The sequence below is a fragment of the Serinus canaria genome, chromosome 19 (genome assembly GCF_022539315.1).
Source record: "Serinus canaria isolate serCan28SL12 chromosome 19, serCan2020, whole genome shotgun sequence".
Taxonomy (NCBI): domain Eukaryota; kingdom Metazoa; phylum Chordata; class Aves; order Passeriformes; family Fringillidae; genus Serinus; species Serinus canaria.
Window position 1 is genome coordinate 2,225,055 of NC_066332.1, and position 16,973 is coordinate 2,242,027.

Here is a 16,973-nt window from a genome sequence, read left to right on the forward strand (position 1 = left end):
AAGAGCCCAGCACCTACAGAGAGGTGAGGAAAAATCTGGGCAATGAGGAAATTAAATTAAGTACAGAGGTGCCCGGGAATGGGGCTGGATGCAGGGCTGAGGCGAGGCCTTGCCACAGAGCAGTTGGAGTTTTCAGATTGGTTTTAAGAACTGAAAGATGGGAAGAGCCTGTCCTGCCTGCAGGGGCATGTTCCACCTCTCTGCCGCTGGCTTGGAGGAGCCCTGGGTTTTGGAGGAAATGTAAATCAAGATTATGAGAGTTGGCCCTTCCATCAAATTTGTCCATGGTGAAACACCCAGGAAAGGGACAGATGCAATGAAAAGTGTTACTCCTGCCCAGGACCAGCTCATGATTTATTCTGGCTGTTTTTATTCTCTGGCCAGTGAAATGCTCTCTCCAATAAACACGAGACAGTGATTTTCTGCAATTCTAAAAGTCAAACCTAGACCAAAACCACAACTCACGTGACGTGGGACCAGCGGCGTCAGATCCTGCTTCAGATGTGATTCCAAACAAGTTCCCAGATCCCGTCTGAAGCAAACAGGCCAAGATGTGAGACCCTGTCAGCTCTGCCCACGCAGGGCCGGCTCACTCATCCTTCCTTTGATCCTCCAACTTCTGCCAAACTCCTGGCCCCAAACAGGGAGAAATGGGGTTCTGGGGACCAGGAGGGCTGAGTGACCCTCGTGGGGCTGGGGGCTGCCCTGCACCTTCCCACCTTTCAGAGGCAATGGAGGGGAAACCCACCAGGAACAGTCTGAAAATTAAAACTAGCAAGGGAGAAAAATCGGGATGTCCCCTGTCCTCAAGGATTTTGTTGCCCAGGTACACGCAGGGTCCCCTCCCAGAAGGGGATTTTTTGGCCGACTGGGGAGGTTGCACCGTGCGTGGAACCCCCAGTGATTTTTTTCTCTGCTCCCAGAACCGCCGATTCTGTGGCTTTTCCCCTGTTCTCCGGGACGTCTCAGGCTGCCGGAGTCGGGCAGCCTCGCCCCGGCCGCTCCGGCACTGTGCAGCAGAACGACCCCAAATCCTCGCTGTTAATCCAGAGAGGGAGCAGAGAGAGGACCCCAACGGCATCATTTTATCAAATAACGCCGTTTGCTGGAGCTGTTGGGTTTGAGAGAGGAGCCCCGGCTCCTCTCCCGAGACCGGCTCCGCCCGGGGAACGCGGGCAGACAGCGGGACCCCAATTATCGATAGAGCCGATAGAGCCCCTGAAGGGACCAGGGGACCCGGGAGGGACAGCGACACCGAGCCCAGGCTCCCGACAAGGAGCATCCCGAGGGAGCGGGGCGGATCTGCGGCTCCGTTTCCCCGCAGAACCGAGCCGCGGTCACGCGTGGCGGCGGGCGGGGGGTGCTCGCCCCCGGCCCCATCCCATGACGGCGATGAGGCGGCGATAATGCCATTAGCCCGGGATTACGCGCCCGCGCCGGGATGTGACACACTTTCTCAAATGGAAGTTTTTTAAACAGAGGGATTTGTGCGATCCCCCACAGCGCCCCTCCATCCCCATCCCCGCACCCATTCCCGTCCCCATCCTCGGTGCCAGCCCCGGTTCCAGGCAGGTCCCCTCGCTCTGTCGCGGCCCGGACCGGGGCTCCCGTCTCCTTTTAAGGCAGCGGGCTGGGTGCGGGCTGGGCTCCGCTCCCCGACGTGGAGAGCCCGGGGGCGCGGGGCTGGAGGGGGTCACTCCGCCCCCGCGCAGGGAGAGCGCTCTATAACTCAAAAACAATAATAAAATAATTTAAAATTCAATTAAGTGCAGGTTCACAGCTCAAAGTGGCTCGGTGTAACGGGAGGATGGAGGATGCGTGTGTCTCCTCCCGGCCGGGCCGGGGTCACTCGCCGCCCGCCCTGCCAAACAGGCTGGGAAATGTGTTTATAAATTGTTCAAACTCTGGATAAACTTCAGCGGCGTTTGTGTCTGCGTCTCCCCGCATGTTGTTATTTTCCAGAAATCTGGATTACTGGAAATATTTTCTTTAAAGCTGGAGAGAAATCTAAACAGTCTGAGGGCAGGGGGATCTGGGGGGGTGGCCCGGGGCTGCCGCGCTGGGGGGCTCGGCGGGGTTCCCTGCGCACCCAAGGGCCGCGCAGCTCCGCAGCCGAGCAGCGGGAGGAAAAGCAGGGTGGCAGTGCCGAGGCTGGTGTAGGACCGAGCATCTCTCTCGGCAGCTGTCGGTAAAAGGGCATCAGCGGGGCCCCGGTGCCCGGCGGCCCCTCCCCGTCCCCTCCAGCGGGCACCGGGGCGCGGCGGGGGAGCGGAGTCGTTTTCCCGGGATCTCCCGGGGCGAAGGGGATTCCCACCCCGCCGAAGGGTGCCAGGGGAGAAGGAAAGGAGGGGTGCCCTGGGCGCAGGTGGGTGAGATCAAACGAGGACAGTTCCGTCACACGTGGAGTTCTTTTTCTCCCTCGGTGGAGCGGAGAAAAGCGGCTGCGAAGCTGCTGGGGCTGCGGAGCCGCCCTCGCCTCCTCCCCGCCTGCCCCACGGCCCAGCTGAGGCTGCAGGCCAGGTCGGACCGGGGGATGCGCCCCGGGGCTTGGAGGACCCGGTTTCCTTCGGGACGGAGGGAGCTCCCTCACCCCGCACCTGCGGGGAGTTTCTGACGTGCCCAGGTCTGTCTGTCCGGCTGCTCCCGGGCAAGGAGAGCGGAGCCCAGCCCTGTGGCACCGTGTCCTTCCCCCCCACCCCACGCCCTGTTTCTACCCCCAATTTGGGAAGGTCCGAGCAGCCGGGCCGCCCTCCCCAGGGGCCCGGGAGTTCTTCTCTTGCCGTGGCATCACTGCCGAGGATGGGGGGGCTGACGGGTCGCCCTGGGCACAAGAAAACCCCTTTTGCCTGGTGCACTCGTGGGGGGAGCGCTCCCCGGGGCGCGGGGCCGCCGCAGCCCGGTGGAGCCGGGAGGAGGGGAAGGCGGAGGCCCGGCTGCTTGTGAGAATTGTTATTTTTCATCAATCACCCGCAATTTGTGTAAGTGCCCCGGACAGGACACCAGCCGTCCTGCTGGCTGGGGTCACGGAGACAACACAGCGATGGAGAAGAGCAAATTGCATTTGCTCACCAGCTCACAGATCCAAATTACGGCCCTCGCATGGCGCGGGGAAGAGAGCGAAAGGTCCATGTGACATGAGGGAAATATGAAGGACTTTGACAGGTCTTAAACGGCCTGGCGCCAAGGCCTAAGTCTACCGGCTAAAAATAGAAAAGGGATGATGAGTGGAGATGGGCAGAGATGAAAGGGGAAGAGCGAGCGGGGCCGCGATGCGGGGCGGGTGGGGGGCGGGGGCGGCCCGACGGGACGGTTTCCCCGGGCTGAACCCGGACGGATCCCGGGACGAATCCACGGGACAAGCCCGGTCTCCATACGCCCGGCCTGGGAATTTGGGACCGGGCCCGCGGGAGACCGTGACGGCTCCCAGGAGTCAGGCACGACGGCCCCGGGCGCTGCAGCGCCCTGGGGCAGGTTGGAACACCTTCCCTCGCAGGGGACTTCGCGGGAACAGTCCTCGGCCCCGGCCCCGGGGCACAGCTGCCCTCGGGACGGGAAGCGAGGCCGGTGCCTCCTCTTTCCCTGCCCAGTGCCCGGTCACCGACGGGCGATGCGCGGGCACGGCCCGTCCGTGGGCGCAGGCTCCTGGCTCGTGTCCGGGGCCGTGAGGGGTGGCAGCGCAGTGGGTACCCCGGTCCCCGCTGGTCCCCGGTCCCCGTTAGCCCCCCCATCCCCGCAGCCCCGCCGGCGGTCGTCGCTATGGAAGGTCGGGAGTCGAGACTGCTCTGGATCGGTTTTATTCTACAGGCAGGACCGCCTGCGGCGTTACAGCGGTGCGGGGGCGCGGGCGGGGTGCCGGCCAGTGGCCAGGAGGACAGGCGACCCTTCCCCGCGGGGACACGGCTGCTCCAGGCCCAGAGGGGCCGGGCCCCGCGTCTGCCCCCGGAGCAGAGAGCGAGGCGTCCGCGGGAGAACCGTCCCGGAATGGGGAGATTCTCTCCGAGGCAATGAAAGGCTCCACTTTTTCTTTGTGGGGTGGGGGGGAAATTGAAAAAAAAAAAAAAAACACAAGCAAACCCCACTTTAGCCAAAGCTGCCGTCAGCAGTTTTCCACGGCGGCGAGGAAGCAAAGTCCAAATTGGGTTTAAATTTCAGTCCCCGTTGCCCGTTCAATGGTCAGCGGGACCCCCCCTCGGGCGCCGTGCGGGCAGAGGTGAACCTGCCGCGGGACGAGGGGCAGGTGGAGATCGGCCCCGAGATCCCCCGGGATGGGGATGGGGCTCCGTCGGGGGCTGCGGGCCGGGGTCGCTGCCAGCAGGATGAACCGGGGAGGAGGAATAGAGAGGAAAAGTCGGGATGGGAAGGGGGCACCTGGGGGTACCCGCATCCCACCCTGCGCGTGGAGCAGCGACACGGGACCACGAGGGCTCCGAGCTGCTGCGGCAGCTCCAAGCTGCGCGTCCGCGGAGCGGGAAGGCCCGGGGACGAGGGGGGGGACAGGCCGAGGGCCAGAGGAGTGGGCCGGCCGCCACCCCCCCCCCCGTCCCGCCTGGTCGCAGCGCAGGCGGCGGGGGCAGGAGCCTTGGAAGGATGGCAGGGCGCTTTTTGAAGATTTGGGGGTAAATATGAAGTGACAAGAGACGGGTCTTTATTGTGAGGGCTCAGCCGCCTGGCGCCAGGGCCCTCTTCAGCCACCGCGGCCCTCAGTTAATCAGCGCAGATCTCCAAACCGGCCTCTCCGAGGGGACACCCACCGCGCCCGCCGCCCCCCCCCCCCCCCCGGGCCCCGGCGCGGCGGGACCGGCCCTAATCCCTCAGCAAACAGCCCCAGAGTGTCCCCCCTCCTCCTTATCTGCCTCCCCCGCCCGGGTAAACAGCCCCTCCGGCCGGGCACCGCCGCGCCTGCCCCCGGCCGCGGACCCGACGCGCCTCGACGGCGGGGCCTGGGGCTCTGCGCCTCGGCCGCGGAGCTGCGGGCGGAAACCCCCGCTCCCGGTCGGGGCGGCTGCCGGCAGGGTGGGGGACGACGGCTGGGAGCGACTCACCCGCGCTGGAGGTCGCCGCTCGGGGCCTCGCCGCCGCCCGCAGCTCTCCACCGGGCCGCGCTTCCGGCGGCCGCCCCGTCGGCGCTGCGCGGCTGTGCGCGGCTGTGCGCGGAGCGGCGGGCGGGGCGCGCCCCACCGCGATCCGCTCTCCAGGATCTGTCGTAAAGCGGCCGCCGCCGGGCTCCCCCGGCCTCTCCCCCCTTCCCGGCCCGCCGCCCCCGCGGAGACCGGCGGGGGCCTCTGCCGCCGCCCCCCGCCCCCGTGGCTCCGCTCCCCGCTCCGCCGAGGTGGCTCCGCGCTGGCCCCGCACCGGCGGCGCAGCCGGGGCTGACCCGGTATGCGGAAAGGAGACGGGGGTGGGATTTCGAGCACTTTTCTCTGTCATTGGTTAATATTTTATTCTGTTGACATGTTTTCTTACTGCCGATGCTTCCGACACCTTCTTCTTTTTTTTTTTTCCTCCCTTTTTTTTTTTCCCTTCTTCCCTTCCTCCCTCCCTCCGCGCCCCCCGCCCCCCCGCGCCCGGAGCTTGGCCGGAGCTGTCAAAACCCCGCCTATGCAGATCCACAATTGGTCTGAAACGCGTAAAATCAGCAATCAAGGGGGCTTGGCTCATTAGCGGGCGGATCAGAGCAGGAAGGACATGTGAGATAGTCACAGTTTTACAGAGATCAGGACAAGATCTCACCGCTCCCACTCGGCTCCTTTGGCCATGAGCAGCCCGAGCCCCAGCGGCGAGCGCGGAGCGCGGAGCCGGGCCGGCCCCGCCGGGGCGCAGCCCGGGCCCGCGGGGGTGTGAGGGCAGCGCGGCCGCCCCTGCTCCGCCGCGCCCCGCGCAGCCCCGCGCAGCCCGACCCGGCTTTTGTTTCTATTTTAGTGTCGGGAAGGACTTTCCTGGGAGGGCTCGTTCTCTCGCTCGCTCTCCCTCGCTGCAACAACAACAACAAAAAATAAGGACCTACTGTCTCCCCTCCGCAGACCGGGAGTCCCAGGAGCCGGGAACTGCCTCGCCTTTCCTTTTTTTTTCGTTCTTATTTCTTTCTTTCTTTTTATTTTTTTCCTTTTTTTTTTTTTTTTTTTTTTAATCCCGAATCTAGTTCTGCTGATTTTCGCCTCTTTTTTTATGCTTCTTTTTTTTTTTTTTTTTTTTTTTTTTTGGAGAGTGTGTGTGCGTTGTTGATTTTCCTTCCTCTTCCAGAGACTCGAGCGAGTTCAGGAGAGGGGAAAAAAAATAAAACCCAACAAATACACACACGCGCATTTTTGTAAAGGGAATCCCTCTTTTTCTCCTGGATTTGTGGATGCACCGATGAGAGATCCAGCCTTCCCAGGGACTGCCATGGCTTACCACCCCTTCCACGCACCCCGGCCGGCTGACTTCCCCATGTCCGCTTTCCTCGCAGCCGCTCAGCCGTCCTTTTTCCCGGCTCTGGCTCTGCCTCCGGCGGCGTTGGCGAAGCCCATGCCGGACCCGGGGCTGGCCGGGGCGGCCGAGGCCGGGCTGCACGTCTCGGCCCTGGGACACCACCACCAAGCCGCCCATCTGCGCTCGCTCAAAAGCCTGGAACCCGAGGAGGAGGTCGAGGACGACCCCAAAGTAACGCTGGAAGCCAAAGAGCTTTGGGACCAGTTCCACAAGCTGGGCACCGAGATGGTGATCACCAAGTCTGGGAGGTAAGAGCCGGCCCCGCGCAGCACCCCCAGCCCGCCCCGCACCTGCGCGGCCGCGCAGCGCCCTCGCCCCTCGCTCTATCCCGCTTCCCATCCGTCCCGTGAATTAAAGCGGGGAGTTTCGATCCTTGGAGTCTTTCGGAGGTGTTTCCCCCCTGCTCCTCGGAGCTTTCCAGTCACCGCTCCCCCCGCCTCCCATTACTGCTTTTCCGAGCGCGATCCCAAATTAAATTCGTCCGCGTTAATTGAGCACTCGGAACCCCCCCGCTCCCGTTGTTTATGCCGCTTCCCGCCGCTTCCTTCCCTCCTGCCAAACTTTCCCCACGTCCGGGGTCGTCCCCGGCCCTGCCCGTGGCCCCGGGCCCGGGAGAGGCAGCCCGAGGTGCTGAGCGAGCGGGTCGGCGAAGGGCAGAGAAATAGAGGAAAACAGGGATATGTTTTCGCCCCGTATCTCCCGAAATGGGGTTTTTGAGCTTTTCCCCTGTCTTCTACCACGGTGTGGGCAGCACAGAGGGATGAGAAGAGGTGGGACGGGAGGAAGGCTGGGAATCCTCAGCGAGCTAAAGTAAAAGATGGTGGTTTGGGAGCAGCAGCCGGGGCCGGGCGGTGCGGGAGGCTCGGCGGGACCGGGGACGGGCGGTGCCGGGGCTCGGCGGGGCCGCGGCCGTCGGGGCTCGGCGGCGGGCGGGGGCAGCCCTGTACTGCTCTGGGTCTCTCCGCAGGAGGATGTTCCCCCCGTTCAAGGTGCGGGTGAGCGGCCTGGACAAGAAGGCCAAGTACATTTTGCTGATGGATATAGTGGCGGCCGACGACTGCCGGTACAAATTCCACAACTCCCGCTGGATGGTGGCTGGCAAGGCCGACCCGGAGATGCCCAAGCGCATGTACATCCACCCCGACAGCCCGGCCACGGGGGAGCAGTGGATGGCCAAACCTGTTGCCTTTCACAAGCTCAAGCTCACCAACAACATCTCGGATAAGCATGGCTTTGTAAGTGCGGCTGTGGGGCAGAGCGGAGCCCCCCGGGCAGGGACCCTGGGCAGGCGAGGGGTTTGCCCGGTGCGGGGTTTGCCCGGTGCGGGGTCTGCCGGTGCGGGATTTGCCCGTGATCTCCCCGGAGAAACCGTGAGGATTTAGAGCCTCCTCCAGCCGGGTCGGGCTGAGCGGCCGGGCCTGGCCGGGCCTTGCGGTGGCCCGGCTGTCCCGCAGCTCCTGGTCCTGCCCGGCACCGAGGGGCAGCTCCGGTTCTCCGGGGGAAAAAGGAGGGCTGGGCTGCTGGCAGCCCCAGGCTCCCCTCGGCTCCCGTATCCCCGGCCTCCCCGGCCTGTCCTGCTGCTCCTTGCCAGCCTTCGAGGCTCTGCGGGGAGAGGAATTTTGGGAGGTGGATGTGCGTGGGCCGAGGCCGTGCGGGAGCTGCAGCGAGGGCAGCCCCGACGGGGCGGTGGCCGGGCAGGGGCTGTGGCTGCCACCCGGGCCGAGCGGAGCCGGGGCCGGCGGCACCTGCGCTGGGCTTCCGCAGGCGGGAGAAGGGCTGGAATCGTTGGCACCATCTGCCTCTGAAAGCCCCTGTTTATATCTCCCTGTTGATGGTATCTGCATCACCTAAGGAGGTAAAACAAAACGAAGGAATTAAGCCAAAAAGATACCAACCAAAATAAACAAAGAAAGGAAAAGGGGAGAGGGAGAGAGAAGAGAAAGCCAGCGGAGAGCGAGTGCTGACCATTTGCAGAGACCCGCAGAAGGCAGGGTCAGGAGGCGAGGGGAGCGCGATCCTGCGGGAATGCAGGGAGGGGGAAACCCCAGCTCCCCAGCCAGCTCTCCTTCCTCCGAGCGAGCTTTTAGGGAGATAAAGGGAAAGTTCTTGGTGCAGAGCCGCTGATTCCGTAATTAGCGGGGAGCCGGGCCCGGCGGGGCCGCGGGGCAGCCGCGCTGCGGGGGCTGCGGGACCCCGCTCGGGTGGGGAGCTCAGAGCAGCTCCTCATCTCCCTGAGAACTTTCTTTCCCCTCTCTTTTTATTTTTTTTCCCTCCTGTCTATTTTTTCCACTCTCTCTATATTTTTATTTTCATTTTTTTCGCTCTCACTTTTATTTTTTTCTCTTAAGGCAGGAAACAGCGTCTTTGTTAAATAATACATTGCGAGGTTATTTATAGCCAGAAAGGTAAATCGATAGAGAAAGAGTCTAAAAAATACTTTTCTTTTTTTTTTTTTTTTTTTTTGTACTGGTGAAAAACTAGTTTGATTCAGGGCTTTTAACGGTTCGCCTCCTTCAATTAAAGATTTCTGGTGTCTGTCGTTGTCCAAAATCCGGACTGTTAAATCTGCGAGATGAGGGTTTAGCCAGTGCCCATCTGGTCAGAGAGGGATGATTATTTTTTTTAAAGGAATGCAGATTTGCACGCCTGAATGAGACTTTTTGCACCATTTTTACGATAAATCCCATCTAGATTATATCAATATAACAGCGATCCGACAGTTCATCAGCAGGTGATTATTGCTTGGGTTGCAAAAAAAGGGGGGGATTTTTTTTATTGCCTTCTAAACCGAAATGAAGTGATAATTATTTAGCCATTTGGCTGACGTTATTTGACAATAATTACTCAAGCTTTCGCTGTCCCTCTACGAATTCTGGGCAGTGAATTCTGCATTTCAGTCCGACCACAGCAGGTTGGGGAATTATTTAAAAGCTATCGTGTAGGAAAGCAGGCAGCGAGGGGCAAGGGGTCGGAGCGGCCCCAGGGGCGCGGCTTGGGGTGTTCAGCTTCTTCCAAAAATCCTCAGCCAAATCACGGGGAATTCGAGTTTTATTTAAAAAAAAAAAAAAAAACACAAAACAAAACCAACAAAAAAAAAACAAAACAACAAATCAAACTCAAAAAAAAAATAAATAAAACGAAAGGGTAGAGAACGTCTCTGAGTGTTGGCGAGGCTCTCAGACACCTGGCTGGAAAAGAAAAAAAAAAGTCTGTTCCTTCTGCAACGTTGCTTCGAGACATAAATTTGCTATGGCTCGTGGTGAAACGCTCCTTTCAGGTCGCAGGAGCTGGCTGGGGCTGGCACCGACTCCTGCCGCCCCCGACACTCACCCAGAGCCTTTTAACATTATTTTTTTTTGTGGTGGTGAGGGATAGTAATTTATTTTTAAGGACGGAAATATGAAAAGCGGTGAGAAACGTGTCGAAAAGTCGCCTCGCGTTTGCAGGGTTGTAATAAAACTGGGAGATCCCTTTTGCTGCTTTATTGCCGTGCTTAACACCCGCAAAGATGCTGTTCTGCCTGCGTTCCCTGACCTCCTTCTTTGGGGACAGACCCTGCAATGGCATCAACAAAAAAAAAAAAAAAAAAAAAAAAAAAAAAAAAGAAACAGAAAAAGAAAAATAAAAAGAAATCTCCTTCCTTGGCATCCGCTGGCATTCCTTCCTCACGGTGAATTTGAGTGGTGTAATTTTTTTGGGGGGCTGTTTTAGGGAGAAAAAAGGGTTTTTTAGGGAGGGAGCTGGAGGCGTGGGGCTGACGGCAGCCGCGGGCTGTGCTCTCTCGCCCATCGCAGACCATCCTGAACTCCATGCACAAGTACCAGCCCAGGTTCCACATCGTCCGGGCCAACGACATCCTCAAGCTGCCCTACAGCACCTTCCGCACCTACGTGTTCCCCGAGACCGACTTCATCGCCGTCACTGCCTACCAGAACGACAAGGTACAGCCGGGCAGCCCCTGGCCCTGGCCCTCCCTCTGTCCTGTCCCTCTCCCTGTCCCCATCCCTGTCCTTCTCCCTGTTCTCACCCCTGTCCCATCCCTTACCCCGCATCAGGGTATTTTTCTGTCTGTGCATGTTGGTGAGGATATTTCAGGGCAAAAAGCAGCAACAGTAAAAAAGGTGAAACCTCAAGCCCTCAGAGTAGGATACACCCTCATACTGCTTCTTTTATTATCTCTATTTTTAGTGTTAACGTTAATGCTGTTGTCAGTGTTTTATTATTACTATTCATAATTCCCTCGTGGAGTTTGTTGCACCTTTCTGGGCCGTGGGAGTCTTTGCTGCAGGCCCAGGCTCTGGAGAGAAGCACCAGACCTGGGCAGCCTCACCAAGAAGGTGCCCAGGGCTCTGGAGGAGCCAAAAAATAGAGGCAGATAAGCTAATTTTAGTTGCTTTCGTGATTTAGCAAGTGTCACTCTGTGAGCAGGCAGAGCCAGGAGAGCTCGGTGGGGAGCAGAGAGCCTCTGCCGTCCCCTTCCAAGAGTTGTGTGTGTGTTTTAACCCAAAAGCTGACCCCCACCTCCACCCCTGGCTGCTGATGCTAATTGACAGCTCTGTCTGAGGGTCCTGGTGGGCTTGTTTCCCTCGTAAAGTTTATGGCGAAGAGTCACAATCGATTAAAGAGCACTTTGTCTGCTCGGCCGCCGCAAGCTGCGCGGGCCGGCCGCCGGCCTTGGGCCCCGTCGGGCGGGGGATGCTCGGGCCGGGGGATGCTCGGGCCGGGGGTCGCGGCGAGGCCGGGCAGCCGGGCCTTTTCCAGAGCCCCTCTCGGGGCCGTGTGTTCAGGGCCATGCATTATTGAGCGCCCTGATGTCGCCGGCCCCGGCAGCCCGTGGCAGGGAGGGATAAGAATAGCTTTTAACCAGCGCCGCGCAGCTCAGTCGCCATCTTCCCTCCGGGGGGCCGTGAAAAATAACTTCCTATCATTAAGACGCTATTAATAATTCAAGCCCAAACCTCAGCATCATTTTTAATAAAGCATGCGGTGTGTTAACGCGGGCTCCGCGCACCCCGGGCTCCCCGACGGCGGCGGGGAGTGGAGCGGCCGGGGCTTCACACCGCCCCCTCTCTCCTTCTCCCCCCCCCCGGCAGATCACGCAGCTGAAAATCGATAACAACCCCTTCGCCAAGGGCTTTCGGGACACGGGCAATGGCCGGCGGGAGAAGAGGTAAGGGCTGCGCCCGTCCCCCCGGCTCCGCGCCCGCGGGGGCACGGCCGGTGCCCGACGCTGCCTGTCTCCCGCAGGAAGCAGCTCTCGCTGCCGTCCCTGCGGATGTACGAGGAGCCCTGCAAGCCCGACCGAGACGGCGGCGAGTCGGACGCCTCCTCCTGCGAGCCCTCGGCCGTGCGCGATGCCCTGCACTCGCCCGTGGGTGCCCTCCCCAGCCCCCTGCGCCTCAAGGGCAGCGGCAGAGGTAAGGCAGGAGTGGCGGTCCCCAAATGTCCCCAAACCTTCTGCTCCCTCGGGACTGCTGCGTGCTGATTTCCTGTGGGCAGCGAGGCAAAACGTTGGGGAAAACGAAGATGGGAATGCGCACAGGGGAGCTCAGGGTTCAAAAGGATAAAAGCAGAGGAAACGTAAATGGCATTCACGAGTTGCAACATTTTTCTTTTTATGTATTTTCTTTTGAATATCTATTTGATCCTCTATCCACCTGATGTCTTGTATTGAAATTATACAAGAAGAAATGGGAAAGCAGCCTGTGTGCTCGCCACACTAGCCCAGCGTGCCCTGCCTTCTTCCATGGCAATCTCACACTCCCCTAAAAAAGAGAGAAAAAAGAGAAAAGGAAAAGAATTATTACATTTGAAAGAGGAAAAAAATGTTGTAACTCCAGGGCTTCAGGCTGGTAAATGAAAATCAACCAGCATCTCCCACGCTGCAGTTGTTGATGCTGGGTTTTGTCTCGCAGCACTATCAATCTGCTCTTTAAACTTTCCACCAACTCCATTCCCTGCAAACCTTCATCAAAACTGCAACCCCCCACCCCGAGCTGCAGGGAGGGTTTATTACACCCCTCTCCACTTTCAAAGGCTTCCCTGAATATTTGCCCCAGCCTGCAGAGCTTCACCTCACCCGCACCAAAAGGCTTTTCTCGTTTAGTGGAGCCGTTCAGGCAGGGGCTCAGCTCCCCTCGCCCTCGCCAGCCCCTCACTCGCATCCCCCTGCCTCCTCTGAGAGCTCAATGGGGTTTTTTAAATTAAAGCCCTTTTTAGGGAAGTCTGTACCTACTCCAAGCCTTAAAACTGCCTCTTTAACCTGTCTCAACCTGCACATTTGGAATAAATCCACGGTGCACTGGCAATCAGCTCCATGTAATTAAATATACGCAGGACCATTTCCTCCCGCTCTGCCCATGCCCGCTCTCCTCATCCCCGCTTGGACTTTGCAGCTGAGGAGAGTGATGCTGTAACAGGTTCTGGTTCTCCATCAAACATGTTTTCCTGTCTGGCACAGCCACGGGACTTGCTGTTGTTAATCCTCATTCCCCAGAGTGACCATAGCACGAGGGCCCATTTCTGCCCCCAAAATGAGTCTCTCCCACCAATAACAATCTCTATCGCAACCTCTCCCTGACACCAGGGCTCTTGTGAGTGACCCTTTCCTCGCCTGCCCTGGTGCTTCTGCTCTGACCCTGTGCCCCTCCATCCCCTTGCAGAGGAGAAGCCAGGGGCTGACAGCGACACGGAGGTGGAGAAGGTGCCCGAGGAGCGGCCGGTGGCAGCAGCCAGCCCCAGCGCCGAGGACGCCACGCCCCGCGGCAGCCCCCGGTGCCCGGAGGAGCGGAGCAAGGAGAGGCACAGCCCAGAGAAAGCCAAGGACGGGGCATCCCCCCGGGAGGGTCCTGGCGAGGGCCTGTTCGGCACACGGGGCCTGGAGAAGGACAAGGTGGAAGGAAGGAGGAAAGAGACGGAGCCAGGCAAGAAGGACACGGAGGGCGGCGGGCTGGGCAAGGAGGCCTTCGCCCCGCTGATGGTGCACACGGACAGCCCCCCGCACCTGAGCACCGGGCACCTGCAGAGCCTGGCGCTCTCTGGCCTCCATGGGCAGCAGTTCTTCAGCCCGCTGGGCGCTGGGCAGCCCCTCTTCATCCACCCAGGACAGTTTGCCATGGCCCCCGGCGCCTTCTCTGCCATGGGCATGGGACACTTGCTGGCCTCGGTGACCGGCGGGGGCAGCCTGGAGAACGGAGCCCTCTCGTCCGCCCCGGGTGCAGCAGGGACGGCCAGCCCCTTCCCTTTCCACCTCTCCCAGCACATGTTGGCCTCTCAGGTAAGCCCTGTATCTCCATCCCTATCCCTGCTGTCCAGTTGGGCTCTGGAATCTCTTCTTCATGTCTTCCCAAAAAGGGAGCGGAGCACTTTGGGAAAGCAGGACAGGCCTGGCCAGTGTCACCCCTAGTATGGGGACATTGCAGGGAAGGAGCTGCTGGTGCCCCCAGCCTCCCCCAGGCCCTCTGCACCCCATAGGGACAAGGGTGACACACCCCTGAGATGTTACCAGATTTGGCACAGGCAGAACGTGGAGGACATTTTGAAGGCGGCTTCGGGGTTGGTTTGAGAAAGAATCTCGATATTTTTGCAGCTGCTATGGCTCCTCCATAGTCAAGAGCAGAGTCAGGAGCTGTGGCCCTGCCTGACCTGGCTGTCCCCATCTAGCAGCTCCCTGTCTTCCTGTCAGCTCTGAAGGGCTCCCACAGAGCCTGAGCTGGTGCTGCCTTTCCCATCTCCTCTGATGGAATACATAAAGATGTCTTTGAACTCCCCTAATTTATCCATCCTGCTTAACAGTGTGTTTTAATGTGGTTAAGGGGCTGTGATGCTGCACAGGCAGCGTGCGGGGAGGGCACGGGGCAGATCTCAGGCAGGGGTTTGTGCTCGGTGGCACCAGCCTGGCTCGGGATGGGGTGGAAGGGGCTGCACCCCCTCCCTCAGCCTGCTCCACACAGATCCCCCCATGCTCTGTTTTTAAGGTGACACTGGGCTGTTCCACCTTTGCCTCGGCTTTTTTTGGGAACACAGCTGCGGGGGGACAGGCAGGAGGGGGGATGCAGCAGAGCAGCAGCACAGCTCTGACGGCTCTTTCTCTTTCTCTCTCCGCAGGGAATCCCGATGCCCACCTTCGGCGGACTCTTCCCCTACCCCTACACCTACATGGCAGCGGCTGCAGCGGCCGCCTCGGCCATGCCGGCCACCAGCGCGGCCGCCGCGGGGCCGCTGTCCCGCAACCCCTTCCTGGGCAGCAGCCGGCCCCGCCTGCGCTTCAGCCCCTACCAGCTCCCGGTGACCATCCCGCCCAGCACCAACCTGCTGACCACCGGCCTGCCCGCCAGCCTCAACCCCGGCTCCGAGGGCTCCAAGGCGGGCAGCAGCCGGGAGCCCAGCCCCCTGCCCGAGGTGCCCCTGCACAAGGGGGGCAGCCAGCGCCCCGCCGCCTCCCCCAAGGGCTCCTTGAAGGAGTCCCTCAATGAACTGCAGAACATCCAGAGACTGGTCAGCGGGCTGGAGAGCCAGCGGGAGCTGTCACCCGGCAGGGAGTCCCCGAAGTGACCGGCGGGGCGGGCAGCGAGCCCTCCCGGCGGGGCGGAGAAGCACTGGTATTTTGTACAGCACAGTATAAATATTTATTGCGGAGCGAGGGCTGGGAGCAGGCAGGGGTGCTGGAGCGGAGGGACGGACGGACCCCGCCGGCCACGAGGAGCCACCACCCCAGAGCCAGGAGGGAGCAGCTGGAGCGCAGGGCTTGCCCACCCCTTGGGCTGTGGGGCTGGGAGCGGCTCCCCCCGCTCCAGCGAGGCCTCGGAGCCCCCAGGACCCCCCAGGCCCCCCACTCCGGGCACTGGGCAGCTCGGGGGAGGGTGAGGAGCTGGTACCGAGACACCTGATGGATGGGGCAGCCCCTGCTTCGATGGGGGGTAAGAGGGGCCAAACCCTCATCTGTGCAAGGGGAGGGGAAAGGAAAAAATAATTTAAAAAAGGAAAAAAAAAAAAAAAAGAGAGATAAGAAAAGGAAGATGGAAACCAAACCGCCTCGGCAGCCGCCGCCGAGCAGGGCGGGCACGCGGGGGGAGCCTCGTGGGTACCTGGGCAGATATTTATGAAATAAATGGTAATTTGTGTAAATAAGCTATAAGGATCCCAGAATATGCAAATTGGTATTAATTTATTCAGAGTTGTACATTGGTGTGTACATAATATTTAGAGTTTAACTCCTCGCATTTAAGTTTTTTTCGGTTTTTTTTTCATTTTACATGAACATATATATTGTAAATGAAAACTATTTAGCTCTTTGTGATTGAAGGAGATATCGGTTTCTCTGTGTTTTAAAATATTGTTTATCCCGCCTGTTCTCTAGGACAATCACGTGCCACTGAAAAAACAATTTTTGGAGTCATTAAAACTAAGATTTCAATCCTTTAACGGACTTTTGCAAGGAAAAAATAAACTAACGAATCCAAAACGTAACTAAACTATTGTTACAGTGCGGGGTATAGAGAATGCAGGAATAAACCTCAGGTTTTTATTTTTCACTCCAGAACAAAAAAAAAAAAAGTATAATAAATTTAAATATCACAGGACTGTGCTCTATATTTGTTTTAAAATAAAAAGATACATGATTTGCAACGTGCTGGTTACTCGGGTATCTGTCTGTTCAGTTTTGATGAATTCTCACATCTTTCAATAAAAAAAAAAGTCTACTCGGAGAAGTCCTGCCGGCTCCCGCCTGTTTCATTCCCGCGGCCGCTCCGCCCCGTCGGGGTCTCCGCTCCTCCGCAGGTGCGCAGCGCCGGGAGCCGCCCCCTCCGCGGTGCGCGGAGCCTCCGTGGCCGACGGGGAAAGACGGAAACGCCCCGGAATGCGCGGCCGCTGCCCCGCGGAGCGCAGGGCGCGACCCTCCGGCTCTGCCCGTCGGGGTTCGCCGCTTCCCGAGCCCTCACCGGCCCCGCCGCGGGGAGGGGGCGCGGAGGCACCGCGGGTGCGGCGGGGAGCGGCACCGGGACCTTCCGCGGGTGCCAGGCTGGCTCCGCTGTCCCCGGGGCGAGCCGGCGGAGCAGAGCCGGGACCGCCGGGGCTGCGGGGACGCTCCGGGACCGGGGAGCGCTGCTCACACCGGCAGCAACGAGGATGGAGGGAGCGGGGCAGGGCGGCACCGGCCGGCATGTGGAAAGGGTGACGAGGAAGGGGTGACGGGGAAGGGATGACCCGGGCACGCCGGTGCCGTCCGGGATGATGACGGAGCGACCCGGGCGCGCCGGTGCTGTCGGGGATGGAGCCGCCGCGAGCGGTGGGCTTTGAATCCCCCCGTTTGTCCCGGCGCCCGGAGCCGGTGGGGCCGTCACGGGGCTTCTATTTTTTGGTTCTTCAGCCATTCCCCGGCTCCGTGAGGGGTTCGCGGCCCCGGAGGAAGGAGCGGCGCCGCTCCCCAGCCGTTCCTCGGCCGTTCCCGTGCGGGGTTGGCGGCCCTCGGCCGGGCGTAGGGCGCCCTCTGCTGGCGCCGCCGC

At 60.2% G+C, this 16,973-nt stretch overlaps 1 protein-coding gene and 1 long non-coding RNA gene across 2 annotated transcripts; one reads left to right on the forward strand and one right to left on the reverse strand.

Moving 5' to 3' along the window:
* Positions 1–3,778: 3,778 nt before the first annotated feature.
* On the reverse strand, positions 3,779–5,096 carry LOC127060274 (uncharacterized). Its single transcript, XR_007779149.1, has 2 exons — positions 5,043–5,096; positions 3,779–4,305 (listed from the first exon to the last, which is right to left on the reverse strand). It is a non-coding gene; the product is annotated as an uncharacterized LOC127060274 (long non-coding RNA).
* A 748-nt stretch (positions 5,097–5,844) lies between these two features.
* On the forward strand, positions 5,845–16,170 carry TBX2 (T-box transcription factor 2). The gene is made up of 7 exons (XM_050981927.1): positions 5,845–6,716; positions 7,436–7,703; positions 10,263–10,409; positions 11,562–11,638; positions 11,716–11,885; positions 13,131–13,744; positions 14,575–16,170. Exons 1-7 carry the CDS (start codon positions 6,352–6,354, stop codon positions 15,019–15,021), a joined length of 2,088 nt encoding a protein of 695 aa, XP_050837884.1. The 5' UTR covers positions 5,845–6,351; the 3' UTR covers positions 15,022–16,170.
* The last annotated feature ends 803 nt before the right edge of the window (positions 16,171–16,973 follow it).

What these genes read in the sequence shown, in the direction of transcription:
- TBX2 (XM_050981927.1), top strand. Translation starts at nt 6,352, where the DNA reads ATGAGAGATCCAGCCTTCCCAGGGACTGCCATGGCTTACCACCCCTTC. An exon ending in GTGATCACCAAGTCTGGGAG is followed by an intron (nt 6,717 to 7,435) that starts GTAAGAGCCGGC and finishes GTCTCTCCGCAG; the next exon opens with GAGGATGTTCCCCCCGTTCA. An exon ending in CTGCCTACCAGAACGACAAG is followed by an intron (nt 10,410 to 11,561) that starts GTACAGCCGGGC and finishes CCCCCCCGGCAG; the next exon opens with ATCACGCAGCTGAAAATCGA.